Source organism: Aethalodelphis obliquidens, unplaced genomic scaffold, assembly GCF_003676395.1.
Source record: "Aethalodelphis obliquidens isolate GAN/ISIS:26980383/991018 unplaced genomic scaffold, ASM367639v1 scaffold13, whole genome shotgun sequence".
Lineage (NCBI taxonomy): Eukaryota > Metazoa > Chordata > Mammalia > Artiodactyla > Delphinidae > Aethalodelphis > Aethalodelphis obliquidens.
In genome coordinates, this window is record NW_020837957.1 from 29,042,949 (window position 1) to 29,056,817 (window position 13,869).

General features: G+C 36.0%; 1 protein-coding gene across 2 annotated transcripts in view; it reads left to right on the forward strand.

Annotated features, from left to right (window-relative positions):
- Window positions 1-13,869, forward strand: part of FNBP1L (formin binding protein 1 like) — a 138,930-nt gene that overhangs the window by 107,259 nt on the left and 17,802 nt on the right. Inside the window, exons 10-15 of one of the 2 annotated variants that reach the window (XM_027114369.1) lie at window positions 2,145-2,254; window positions 3,711-3,843; window positions 5,084-5,178; window positions 7,537-7,685; window positions 9,098-9,256; window positions 10,548-12,888. In XM_027114369.1, coding sequence (XP_026970170.1) covers window positions 2,145-2,254; window positions 3,711-3,843; window positions 5,084-5,178; window positions 7,537-7,685; window positions 9,098-9,256; window positions 10,548-10,555 — 654 coding nt within the window. In that variant the 3' untranslated portion in view covers window positions 10,556-12,888. Of the gene's footprint in view, window positions 1-2,144; window positions 2,255-3,710; window positions 3,844-5,083; window positions 5,179-7,536; window positions 7,686-9,097; window positions 9,257-10,547; window positions 12,889-13,869 lie in introns of those variants that run through there. The other variant, XM_027114368.1, reaches the window with a different exon arrangement.

The following is a 13,869-nucleotide window of genomic DNA, read 5'->3' on the forward strand; positions in this document are numbered from 1 at the left end:
AAATGTAAGAAAGAAAGATTTCTTGCTCGTTTCATTAGAGAGTCAGTGCTTTCTTCTTGTCTACTAATGAATGAGAATAAAAGCACAAATAACTTAAATATCGTGTGTGTGTGCGCATGTGTGCTTGTGCATGTGTGTGATGTTCCTTTATACATATGTTTCAAACAAATTAATGGAACTGCATTGTGAAGACCTAATGTAAAAATTATTGGGTGCCTATGTAGTTTCTCATTTTTGGAAAACAAATGAGTCTTTTTCAGACTATTGCAGTTTGGCCTTTTATGAATTCCCATGTAGTAGGAGAGGTTTTTAAATGTCTCAGAGTCTCCTTTACAGCCATAGGAAATAGAGTGAGTTTAGTTCTCATATTCTATAAAGGAATATGTTACAATGTCAAAATGGGATATTAAAAATGCAAGTACCTAGCTATCTGCTGTTAATAAATTTGAGAACAAGTTCGATTAATGATAAGTGGAAATCTGGAGGATTTACTTATAGGTAATTGTGAGTTTATTACAATACTATCAAAAAAACAATATTGAAATGTGTTTTTTCATTTCATTAAATTTAAAAATATAAATAAGAAAGTTTTACTTTTGGCACAATATAATAGTTTTCAAACTATTATATACCTGTACCCCAAATTAGATTAAATCTGACAACTTACATTGATAATTGACCACTAAATTTAAAGGCACCTTATAGGAAATTTTGCCATTTGTTTATTTAGGTCAGATTTGGGTGATTGACAGATTTTTATTTCTGGTGACTGGTAGATTAAAATACAAAAGCCACTTAGAAAAGATGTCCTCCTTTTTTTTTTTTAGACAGGCTTGTTGAATGTCCATAATGTTTAGGCCATTTGCAGAAAATTTTCTTATGAATTAAATGTTACATTTGATCATGGCTTACCTGAAAAGTGAGTTTTATCTTTTTTAAAAGCAAGGGAAGCACTCTTATAGATGGTGAAATAAAGCTATTTAGATGTGTTATAGGAGTCAGTGGTTCAAGGAGCAAGGATGCATTTGTTGTGGGAGCTCACTTCAGCAACACTTAAATTGAATTGCATATTCTTAAAATCCCCATTTTAAAGAGAAAAATGAAGAATAATAGTTGTCAGCAATTTTTGAGTATGTAAAACCTTACATAAATATGGGCTCATGTTAAATGGAATCAATAGTTGCTAACATTGGTCTGGTTGTATAATTTCTAATAAGATAACTACAGTAACAATGACATGATTAACATTTAAGAGGAGAAAGACATCATTTGAATCAGAAGTTACATCTAAATACTAGAACTGTTTCTTAAATGATATAGTTTCTTGAATATCAAAACATTAAAAAATTTTTAGACATTAAGCATCCTTCCTAAATAAGGATTTTATCTTTCTTTGGATTATATCTTTATTTCAAGAACAACTGAGGTATGCTATTTGGTTGTACAAAGGATAATTGAAAATAAATTCCTTATTGGAATGTAGTTTCTACTTACATTTCACTTGGTGGATAGTTCTACCTTTTATTTTTTAATGATCAAGTATGTTTCGGTTCTAATGAATGGTTTAATAAATACAATCATTAAAGACAGTGTAATATTAAAATATTTTTCATTAGTTATATTGCCTTTATGAGGTAAGTTGTTTAACTCAGTTATATAAACTTTTCATATTTTCAGTCTGAACATTTGTAATATCCCGAGTATCACGGCAATAGATTTGATTTGGGAATGTGGTGCAGTATGTTATATAAAAAATACTTTGTATAAGTGAGAAATGTTACGTGTTTCCATTTCATTGTTATTGCTGTAAGAAGGTTCATCTGTATTTATTTTAACTCTGCCGAGACCTGAATATAATGTTATACTGGTAATTACCAATTATCTGTATCTGCTGATATTTTTACCTATTCTATTTCATGATTTTTTAAAAAGTGACTGGCATCTGAGCTCTTTCTTCAATACGATTGTTTTAATTAACATACACATATGTATCTATGTAGATTTCTTTTTCTTAAAAGGAGGTGTTTGGGGCTAATTTGAAATTAAACTTAAAATTGATATATATTCTTACTTTATAGTGAGTATATTTTAGAAATAAAATTTCATGAATATATCTTTTATAATGATTTAGATTCTCTTTTCAGGGCCCAGCACTAGAAGATTTCAGTCATCTGCCACCAGAACAGAGACGTAAAAAACTACAGCAGCGCATCGATGAACTTAACAGAGAACTACAAAAAGAATCAGACCAAAAGTATTTTCCCATTAAGTTCTGTCTGCCATCATTATTCCTTTCAGAGTCTACTTTGAATGATATGTTTAAATGTGATGTATAAAAGGCTTAAAAATTATACATCCTAATTGAAATATCTTTTGAGGAAAAAATACAGTCCTAAACTTTGGAAAATTGTGCTCTGTCATATTTTTAAAATGAAATGTTAGAGTTTCTTAGGTTGCAGGTTACTTATTGGATGCTAATAGTATATATTTATGCCTTCCATAAATTTTCAAAATAGTTTGATGATTATCAAGGGTAGTTTCACCAACACTAACTACCTCTTATATTTTGATAAATTTTTATTTTGCTTTAGTATATAAATTGAGCTCAATAGAAATCTGAGGTTATAATTATTTTGTTTGCTGCAAGAATGTTGGAAAACAGTGTTTGATTACTTACAGCTTCAGATTCATTCGTAGCTTTAATTTTTTTTCAATTTTATTAAAAGTTTCTTTTAGTTCAGTTTTGTTTTAATGAATATAGAGATTTATATATGATGAATAAAGGGTTATTACAGTGGATTGGTAACTTACTACCTGCTTTTACACTGAAGATAAAATTGGAGCTTAAACTCTGACATGAGTGATTGAAGAGATTCATACTTGAGAATGATCTGAAGATAGGTGATACTAAAATAGTCAATTTTGTCTCAATAAAACTGGAAAAAACAAAGCATTAAGAGATCAACCTTAAAAAGGAGAACTGTAGGATGAGATGAGAAGAAATTTCTGTCATTTTATGTAACACATTTAAAGGATAAACAGAAGAGAAGGAATCAGTGAGGGAAATAATGGGACAGAGGTGAAGGGAAGGGAAAAGAAAATGTAACCTCCAGGAAATCAAGAAAGAAAAGAATATTAAGGAGTGTTAGTAATGTCAGATGTTAGAGCCAAGGAGAGCTAATCGAGGCATATATAGTGATATAATAGTGATATGGTAATAGTGATATGATTAGAGAAGTGAAGAGGATGAATGACTTGAATTTAGAGGGAGAGGGGCAAGTTAAAGATGGTATAGATGAGTGGGAGGTTGATGATGCTGTGAACTAAGATAAGGAACACCAGTGGAATAATGTGCCTGGATGAGAATATGATGAGTTTGATTTGGGACATGATGAGTTTAACAATATTGAGGAATATTCTTTCAGTCCTTGATTAAATATATATAATCTCATTTAGGAAGCAAGAAATGAGAAATGAAATCATTTTTTTTTAATTCTAAATGTTTTAAAAGACTGCCTCCATAAATTACTAACTATATACATGATCAGCTTCGTGCAGATTATCTTCAATCAGGTAATGTTTGATTAAAGTTAAAGAGATACGACTTTTACGATTAGGCTGCATGTGAGTCCCCAGAATCAAATGAAACTCTTTTATCTGGGAACATGTAAAGTAAATGTTTAATTTTATGTCTTCCTGCTCATTTTCAGAGAAGCACTCAACAAAATGAAAGATGTATATGAGAAAAATCCACAAATGGGGGACCCAGGGAGTTTGCAGCCTAAATTAGCAGAGACCATGAATAACATTGACCGCCTGCGAATGGAAATCCACAAGAATGAGGTAGATTTGTTATTTAGCAGTTGTCTAAGATAAGTTCATTTTTATAAACTTCATTATGATAGATTGGGTTTTGCTAGAATTATCTTCAAATATTTTATTTTAGAGTTTATGATCTAAAAGTAAGGTATCATTATGATCTAAAAGTAAGGTACCATAATCTAAAAGTAAGGTATCATAATCTTTCTTTTTTTTTTCTGTTGGCTGAGTTGCGTCTTTGTTGCTGCGCGAGGGCTTTCTCTAGTTGTGGTACATGGGGGCTACTCTTTGTTGCCGTGCGTAGGCTTCTCATTGCGGTGGCTTCTCTTTCTGCGGAGCACGGGCTGTAGGCGCAGACTTCAGTAGTTACAGCATGCGGGCTCAGTAGTTGCAGCGTGTGGGCCCTAGAGCACGTAGGCTTCAGTAATTGCAGCGCGTTGGCTCAGTAGTTGCAACGTGCAGGTTCTAGGGCACATGGACTTCAGTAGTTGTGGTGCACAGGCTCAGTAGTTGTGGCTCATGGGCTCTAGAGTGCAGGCTCAGTAGTTGTGGTGCATGGGCTTAGTTGCTGTGTGGCATGTGGGCGCTTCATGGACCAGGGATCAAACCCGTGTCCCCTGCATTGGCAGGCAGCTTCTTAACCACTGCGCCACCAGGAAAGTTCAGGTATCATAATCTTTAGAATTAATCCCTCGTTGAAGTTTTTTTCCTTATTTAAAACTTTATGTAAAACTAAACGTACTATGTTTTTAATCAGCTATCAAGTTGATCATTGACCAAATTGAAATAAAGGTTTCCCTTCTCTAAGAATTACATAATTATAAAGACCCAAAGCACATTTTAAATGTAGAATATTTTATGAGCTTTAAAATATATACATGGGGCTTCCTTGGTGGTGCAGTGGTTAAGAATCCGCTTGCCAATGTGGGGGACACAGGTTCGAGCCCTGGTCCGGGAAGATCCCACATGCCTCAGAGCAGCTAAGCCCGTGTGCCACAACTACTGAGGCTGCGCTCTAGAGCCCGTGAGCCACAAGTACTGAAGCCCACGCGCCTAGAGCCTGTGCTCCACAACAAGAGAAGCCACCGCAATGAGAAGCCCGCACACCACAACGAAGAGTAGCCCCCACTCGCTGCAACTAGAGAAAGCCCACGTGCAGCAACGAAGACCCAACACAGCCAAAAATAGAAAATAAAACAAAAAGTAAATAAATTAAAATATGTATGTATATATTTATTGAGCTTAGTTTTGTTTTTTCCCTAAGGCTTGGCTGTCTGAAGTTGAAGGCAAAACAGGTGGAAGAGGAGACAGAAGACATAGCAGTGACATAAATCACCTTGTAACACAGGGACGAGAAAGGTTATTTTTTGCGTTTTATTTGTATTTCCTCCTTTTACCCCAAACTTTTCTCACTGTTTTGTCCTAAACTTCATACAGTTCTCTTTTTTCCTACAAGTTTGGCTTTTAATAACTCAATCTTTGAACCTAAATAATTTTCTGTTTCTTTATAATAGCTACAGGTGAAGTATGAGATTTCATATTGCTGCTCAGTTCTAGTTTGTAATGCGTCTACAAACAGAGAGGTAGGAACTTGGAAAATTCTGGGAGCTGTGGTCTAGAGGCATAGGCTCCCCAGGCCTGGGAAGATTGCCTTTAGGTTTAGATGGAGTTGGGTAGCTTATGCCAAAGAAAAATTTAACTGTCAAATTACTCAAAGTTTTGTGAAGGAAAAAAATTCATATTGTTAAATTGGATCAGAGCTTCCAAAAGGCATTTTACTAAATTTCCATGTTTTCATACCATTTGTGACATTTTCTCCCTTTGGGTAAATGTTTTTTTTCCCCCTCATAATAAAATCCAACAAATTTGGATTCACCTTAGAGAACAATTTGAGAGATCTAGTATCAAATATTGGTTTACTACCTAATTACATTGTAATTGAGCAAATTCATTTTTTTAAAAATTTTATTGGATTATAGTTGATTTACAGTGTGTTTCAGGTGTACAGCAAAGTGATTCAGTTATACATATACATATATTCATTCTCAGATTTTTTTCTCATATAGGTTATCACAGAATATTGAGTGGAGTTCTCTGTGCTACATAGTGGGTCTTTGTTGGTTATCTGTCTTATATATAGTAGTGTGTGTGTGTTAATCCCAAGATCCTGATTTATCCCTCCCCTCCACATTTAGCAGTTCATTTTTAATGCTCCCTGAGTCTCAGTTTCCTAAAATATAAAATAAAGATTAAAATACCTGTCATACAGGGTTATTAGTAATGAATGAAATAATGTAGGGGTCCCCAACTGCAGGGGTGGCGCACAGCAGGAGGTGAGCGGCGGGTGGGCTGGTGAGTGACGCTTCATCTGCCACCCCCATCACTCTCATTACCGCCTGAACCATCCCGTCCCCCCACCCCCGCCCCAGTCCCTGGATAAATTGTCTTCCACGAAACCGGTCCCTGGTGCCAAAAAGGTTGGGGACCACTGAAATAGCGTACATAAAGCACCTACTAGTAAAATACCTGTGCTAGTATGTGCTTGACAAATGTTAATTTCTCCTTCTCTTCCTCTCCATTATCACTTTTTGAAAGTATATATCCTTAATATATCAAGAGATAGTCACAAATACACTGGTTTTTGTTATTAGGTAAACCCTAGATTAAAATAATCTAGTCCCTGTGGTTTGTGTTATTAAGAACTTGGCTTCCAGGTATACTGAAAGTACTGCTAAATCTCATCATGCAAATTATGAAAATATTATTCAGTCATTTGATTCTTTAGCAAAATCAACATTTTTTTCTCTTTTTGAAGTAAAAATTTACAGAAAAAATACCTTTGGATTACCTGCTTTCTGGGATTTTCTTAGTTACTAACTTTCCTCTTAACATGATTAATTGGAAATTAATTTTACTAGGAGTCTTTTGGTTTTCAGTGACAGGATGAATACTCTACCCATACTGGCTTAAACTGAAAAGGGATTTTATTGGCTGACTTCAGGGAGAGCTTGATCTAGGAACTCAGATGATATCTTCAGTACTCCGTTTCTCTCCACCTTCCAGTTTTGCCTTACACTGTGTTGGCTTCATTTAAAGGCTCTACATGGTGATCTTCCAAAGCTCTTAAGCTCATATTTCTCCAGGTTCACGTCCAGTGGAAAAGGAAGGGAGCTTCTCTGAACAGTCCCAAGCAAAAGTCTTTGTGTATCTCTCATATCTTCCTGGGTTACATGCCTACTAGTGAACTATTCACTCTGGTCATACAAGTTCTGTGCTAAGATGGACCCTCTGGAACCAGGACAGAGCAACTCTACCTGAAGCCTGTGAACTGAACATGGGTCTGGGTGGGTCCCCTAAGCAATTTTAGGGTTTTCTTGAAAAAAGAGGGGGTGATGAATCCAGGATGATAAAAACCAAATGTCCATGACATTTTTCCATTTTATCTCTGGACCTAGTGATAATGAGACATACTTACTGAATACATGTTATGTGCCTAGAACATTGTAATCTTTTAATTTTTAATTTCAGGAAATTCAACAAAAGCATTTTGAATTAGAAGCCACACACACACACACATTTCAACATTTAAGAAAATGAAGACTTAATTTGGAACTGTGTCATGGTTATTTGAGTCTCTGAATTGATCCTGAGGAGATCAACTTGTAGGTAATATAAAAAGTTCCCATGTACTTGATTAGAGATAATTTTGTTTCATAGCCCTGAGGGAAGCTATACTGATGATGCAAACCAAGAAGTCCGTGGGCCACCCCAACAGCATGGTCACCACAGTGAGTTTGATGATGAGTTTGAAGATGACGATCCCTTGCCTGCTATTGGACACTGCAAAGCTATCTACCCTTTCGATGGTATGATTTTCTTAATACACTGTAATTGATAAGATTGGTTCCTTAAAGTCTACATACAGAGTCATGCACTGTAGTGTCCTTATAGCTAAATAAGAAAACTATAAGTGCCAGAAAATTATAATCCCAGTTCATTAGTGTGAGTATTTTTGTTTTAACTACATTGCAGGTATAGAGATTTTTCTTCCGTACATGACATTGAAAGAAAATTACCTATGTTATCAGCATCCTAATAAAGATTATTATTTAATTATCAACTTTGGTTGATACAGAGTTTCCCAACTTTGATGTACTCATCAAAGTTGAAGCCGCTTGAGCATGTAGCTCAACCCAGAAAGTGGAAGGCTGGTAAATATCACTTCAGGCTCTTCCTTGTAACTTGCTAACATTGAGCGGCAGGTACTAGGCAAATGGCATAGCTGAGTGCCACCACCATATGCTGACCCTGTAGGCCATATTTTCAGGTGAGGGAAGGAGGAAACGTGGTAGCTTCTGACTATGCCATCCTTCCCCCTGTGATAGTTGGAGGAGAGACTCTATAAGGGGAGGAAGGCATTGTGGCCCTCTCTTACAGGTTTTTAGTTACCCTTCCCTCTCTTGGACTTTAAAAAATCGTTTTCTTCATTTCACAGAGGAGCAGAGTAACACCCTTACAAAGAAGTTGTTATAAAATGGTGTATGAATTTAAGGCCCTTCCCTACCCATCCATTGTTTTGGTTTTTAAATTGAGTAGTTTTTAGTTGCTGCTCATTCTGAGAAAATAGTATTAAATAAGATCTTGCTATAATTAGCTACAGAGAGTAAGGGAAGGATTTAGTGTATGTTAAATAAATATTCATTTGTGAAAACTGTTACTGCTAAGCAGGTTGGGAATGGTTGAGGGATTGGGAAGAAAGAGAGGCCTGAGGCTGATGAAGTTTTGAAGGAAGTTTGTGGCTATGATCATTCTGCTTCTACCATCACCAGAGTTGGACCTGTATTTTTCTCTGCTCTCTCCTCAAATTATATTCTTTCCTTCTTTCTTCCAACCCTCTCACTGTCTTGTTACTATTTTGAACTTCATGAATTTTCTAGATAACAGTGCCACTCAAATTTGGGGAAGGAGTTGGAGCAGTGAAATAGGAGTTAGCATACCCTGTCAAATCATACAGTGTTGTTGTAGCTCAGATACTTCATCTGTTACATGGTGCTGCTGTTAATGCCAGCCTCACGGGTTATTGTGCAGTTCAAATGACGTAAGTATATGAAACTGTTGGGTAAACTACAAAGCATCATAGAGGTGTTGGTAATGAGAGTCAGTGGGCTCATAGTTCTATTACATTGAAATCTAGTAGGGTTCCACGTTGTTTTTTGTTGTATTTGTAACTTTTATTCAAAATTATTGCTATACTTAAATTATGCTTGTGCTCATTTAGGGCATAATGAAGGTACTCTGGCAATGAAAGAAGGTGAAGTTCTATACATTATTGAGGAGGACAAGGGTGATGGATGGACAAGAGCTCGGAGACAGAATGGTGAAGAAGGCTACGTTCCCACATCATACATAGATGTAACTCTAGAGAAAAACAGTAAAGGTGCAGTAACTTACATCTAAACTAACCCGGCAGCTTTGTAACATGTATGACATAGGAACGATAACAAAATGAAAACACAGTCAATGGGTGGGAAAACATAAGAAAGCTGAAAGGGCATCCAAGATTTATTGTTCACTGTGTGAGCTGAGTGTAGGCTCGATCTTAGAGATGTGACTATTACAAGAAACTGTTCTCGTGACGCTTTACCATTTGAGTGATGTTGGTGTGAAGCTTAATTGATGCCTTTTGCTTTATGTCCTGCTTAAGTCTGTGTGAAGGATTTGTGTTTTTCTGCCTTATAAATCATAAAATTTAATCTACTGGGCAGGAATCCATCCTGTAGAGGGGTAGGGATAGAAAGCTCCCTACCCCTCTACACTTTGCTTCAGGAAACACAGTGACTGTAGTGAACTCAAGTAAAACTGATCTGAAATGCTTGCTATAAAAAGCTGATGCCCAAAAGAGGGGTTTGGTCTAGGGGTTTGAAATTGTAGCTACAGTTTCTAGGAAAAATGTAATAATAGTTGGCTAATTGGATAAAATACGAATGTAATCATTTTCATTTTTGTCCTTATTCTCAACTTCAGTTTCCTAAAGGAAGAAAACAGGCACCTAACACATAATCTGTTTTAGTAGTAGGCTAATCAAGAGACGTGCAAAATAAACGGGCCTGGTCTTGCTCTTTAAGTGAATAAAATGGCTTTCTTTTGAGACCCAAGGATATTTTCAGGTTTTCTAGTAATTTTCAATAATGTACAAGCTTTCTTCTAAATTAATGCTTGTATTTTTCATCTTTAAATGTCTTTTGAGAAATACCACTTTAGTGATACTAGCATTTAGCAATTGTACATAGGAAAGTGGATTCTAAATAAACTGAGAGGAAATCTTGCATGGAGGAGAAGTACTGGCAAATTTTGCTTGAAAGAAAAAATGACTTTTTTCACTAACTGGGTTGGAGGAATATATCTCTGTCATCACTGAAGGCATTTCCTCATTTTAGCTGAATCGTCAATTATTAGGAGTTTTTTTTCCAATTTTAATAAGCATTTGTTGGAAACACTGTATAATCAAGACATGTGCAGTGCTAGTTGTGTAGGGGAGTAAAGTGAGGAAGCAATTAAGAGACTGGTCCTTAATTTTGCTCATGTTCCAACATGTTTTGGTGTTTTTAATAGCTGACTATAAAATGATTTTAGAGACATTTGGGATGGACACTTTAAACTGAACACTCCTTTTGGTCTTACTAAAGGTCTTCAGTAATTGTTCTTTTCTTTTTCCTCCTGGACTGCAGGTTCCTGAAGAGGGTTTCTGAGGAAATGGGCAAGATGTTGAAGGAGGTTACATGCAGCTGCTTTTGGGGGGAGGGTATTAGAGTTGTCAGGCTCAGAGAGAGTGAGAGAAGCAAGTTGCATGAGTGCATGCAGACATGATTATTTTTTTACTAACTTCATTAGCATTTCCGTACATTGTTTTAAAAAATCATTGTAATACCAACCCTTAAACTTGTCAATTACAGTTATTCACATAAAGGAAAAAAGCCAACAATGGCTAACCTTTTTTTTTTCCATTTATTTTACTGATATCCAAATCAGAAAGAATGCAGAGCTGTCCTTAAGTTTGTCATATCTGACTGTCCCAACAGGACTGTCCATTGCAGCTCTTTTAATTGGCTTTTAGACCCATTGTCTGTTAGAATCCTTGCCATTTTTGACTGTTCCAACAGGACTGTCCATCGCAGCTCTGTTTAATTGGCTTTTAGACCCATTGTCTGTTAGAATCCTTGCCATTTGTCAGTGTCTGCCTGCGTCACCTCTGTGCTTGCTTAACATCCTGTTGCATGTCTAGAGTGATCGGGTTTAGATTTTTCAGGCATGTCTTTATAATCCCTTGTTCTTGTCAAAGCCTTTGTTTTGTTTTACATTTGTAGTGCAAATCACTTTGTCAAACATCTCCAGCACTAATGTTTCCATCCTAGTATTTGTGTACGCTGCTATAACTTCCCCACTGCAAAACATTCCAGTTTTGGCATTATGAAGAAGCAGTTTGTGAACCTGAAGTATTTATGATCAGAAGAAAAAACATCTCTGCTCTAGCCTACAGCCCAGTTGAAAGAACTCTTTGAAACATGATACATCTTCAGCACCTCAGTCTGGGAAGAATCTATAGTCAGCACTGAAATCCTGGCATAATAAACACAGAAGATACTCACCACCTCAAGACAAAGGACTGTTGTCAGAAGTCAGCTGCTTCCATTCAAACGCTGCCTTAAACTAGAGTGCCTAAATCTGCTGATTGCCAACACTACCACTACAGTATCCCACAAAGGGCTTTATGTGTCAGCTCAGTGCGACCTCCATTAACTCGGCAGTGCTGCTATAGCTGCCGATACAACCTCGGTAGGTGGCTTTTAGAGCTCTACCATGTTTGTTGGTGCATCTTCAAATTTACGCATCAAACTAAAGACATGTCTGAGTCCATTTTACTTAGTGTTTTTATGAGAAGTTTTATGGACCTCCCTCCCATTGTCTTCTAATTTGGGGTTACTGTTTTCTCACTTAATTATTACAATGATAGTCTGTTTCCAAGTGATGATTTTATTTGAACCACATACAATTTAGTGAAACTTTGTAATGATCTATGTGCACTTTTCCTTGTAAAATGGGAGTTTCTGTATGTTTATACTTGTAAATATAATTGTCATCAGTGCCCCTACGCTCATGTTGCTCATGTTGTCCTCCCTCGCATTTGTGATTCTGTTAATGACTTGTATCTTAACTAATTTCTTAGTGACATTTAATGGGGAGGTGGGTGGGGGTGGGGGGATATTTGTAACATGGAAGCTTCATTAATTTGGTTCTTTACTGTTTTGAAGGAAGAAAGAACGTGAAATGGTCTGTGTATTGTTGGATTTCAAGCGATATTTTAGAAACTGTGTGACTGCTTTAATAATTTTTCCCAGTGTTATTTGAATCGTACTACCAGTTATACTAAAGCTGAATGACAATTGTGTGAAAGTCGATGCCTTCGTAAGATCAAGTACTCCCATTACACAGCTGACATGATAGTGTATTACCTTTAAGGCTAGTAAACTATGAAGTTTTAGATTTTAAATCTCGTTACAGGGTTATTTATATAAAGTGACATTATTCAGTACTGACAGACTACATAAAGTAGTTTTCAGATCCAGTGCTATTTTTATTTTAAAGGTTAGCAATGAAGAGGAAACCTGAGCTGGCTGTGTTTGTCTTCTGTACAAAGCCTGAGGTGCTTGTGCTTTTTGGCAACAGCCACAGAGGGCAAAGTTTAAGGCTTTCTTGTGAGGACTAACTGTTCTTTTCAAGCTACTGTTTGTTTTTCTTAAAGCAGGATTTGCTTCCGTAGGAGGCAAGTTCCCTCACGTGGAATAGTGCAACCTGTGTGTGGGTTATTACAATAGGAAAGACATTTGTACTTGCACAGTTTAAATCATTCTTAAATTTGAATATGTGAATTGTCCAAAAGAAGTCTTTAATTTTTTCAGTAATTTTTACTCTTTTTGTGCACATGTTGATTTCTTAATGTAAATGCTTTGTTTAAGATAGTGTTCTCTGTTGAGAATATTTTCATGGAATAAAATAATCTTTTCATGGTCAGTTAAGGTGTATAGTATTATCTCTTACTGCTGTGTGAACTAAAGAGATATAATGGTTTTGTTCTTGAATATGCTAAGTTCCAGGTAATACAAAGTAGATGACCAGGTTCCACAAATGGAAGCATCTGTGTTGGGCAACAATTTTTGTAAAGCAGTTTTGAAAATTTTATTCTAGTTTTAGTTTCTCTCAAGCTTTCTTAAAGGGAAAAAAAGTTAACTTTCTTTACAGTGAATTTAAGGTAATAATTTGTATATTTTAATCTTTGTTCTACAGTAGCTATGTTACACAGACTTTGCTTTTACACCATCTTAGCCTCTGCATCCATAGGAACTTTCGCTATACTACATAGATTGATCTAGTCAGCATTTCCCGTGCTTCTGCTTGAGCTCCTGATCGGTCAGAGAGAGCACCTGTGTCTTCATCGCATTTCAAAACATGGAAAGAGAATATTTGCCACAATTAGTGTCACATCAGTGATTTTAGGAAGTCTTAGTTTCAGAAGATTAACCTTTTTAAAAGAGCAAATCTGAAACTATGACTAGTAACTTCTAGAAACCCTAAAAGGGGGTAAAACTCAGGGTTTTATTCTGAACAATGAAAGGTTGCAACTGTTGAGATGAAAATTTAGAGATCCACGCCAAGCTTGGAAGTAGGGACACACAAAACAAAACAGCAGGAAAACAGTGTCAACCAAAAAACTCAACAATGAAAAGGACTTTTACTGTCTGAACCAAGATCAGGGAAGTCAAATCATACTTGGTAGAAAAAGATAACATCCTCATAACAGTATTAAGGAAACAGTAAAAGGAAAAGGATCTTCAGACTTGTTGAAAAGAATAGGTTTTCTTTGTGAAGAAGGTATTAGTGCAGGTGAAAAAAATACTAAAAAAACCCACCAAGCCTATTTCAATGAGCTCATATAGCTGGGATCAAATATATTCCTGAGTATAGTCACTGTAATCTAAGAAACTATGGAAAATA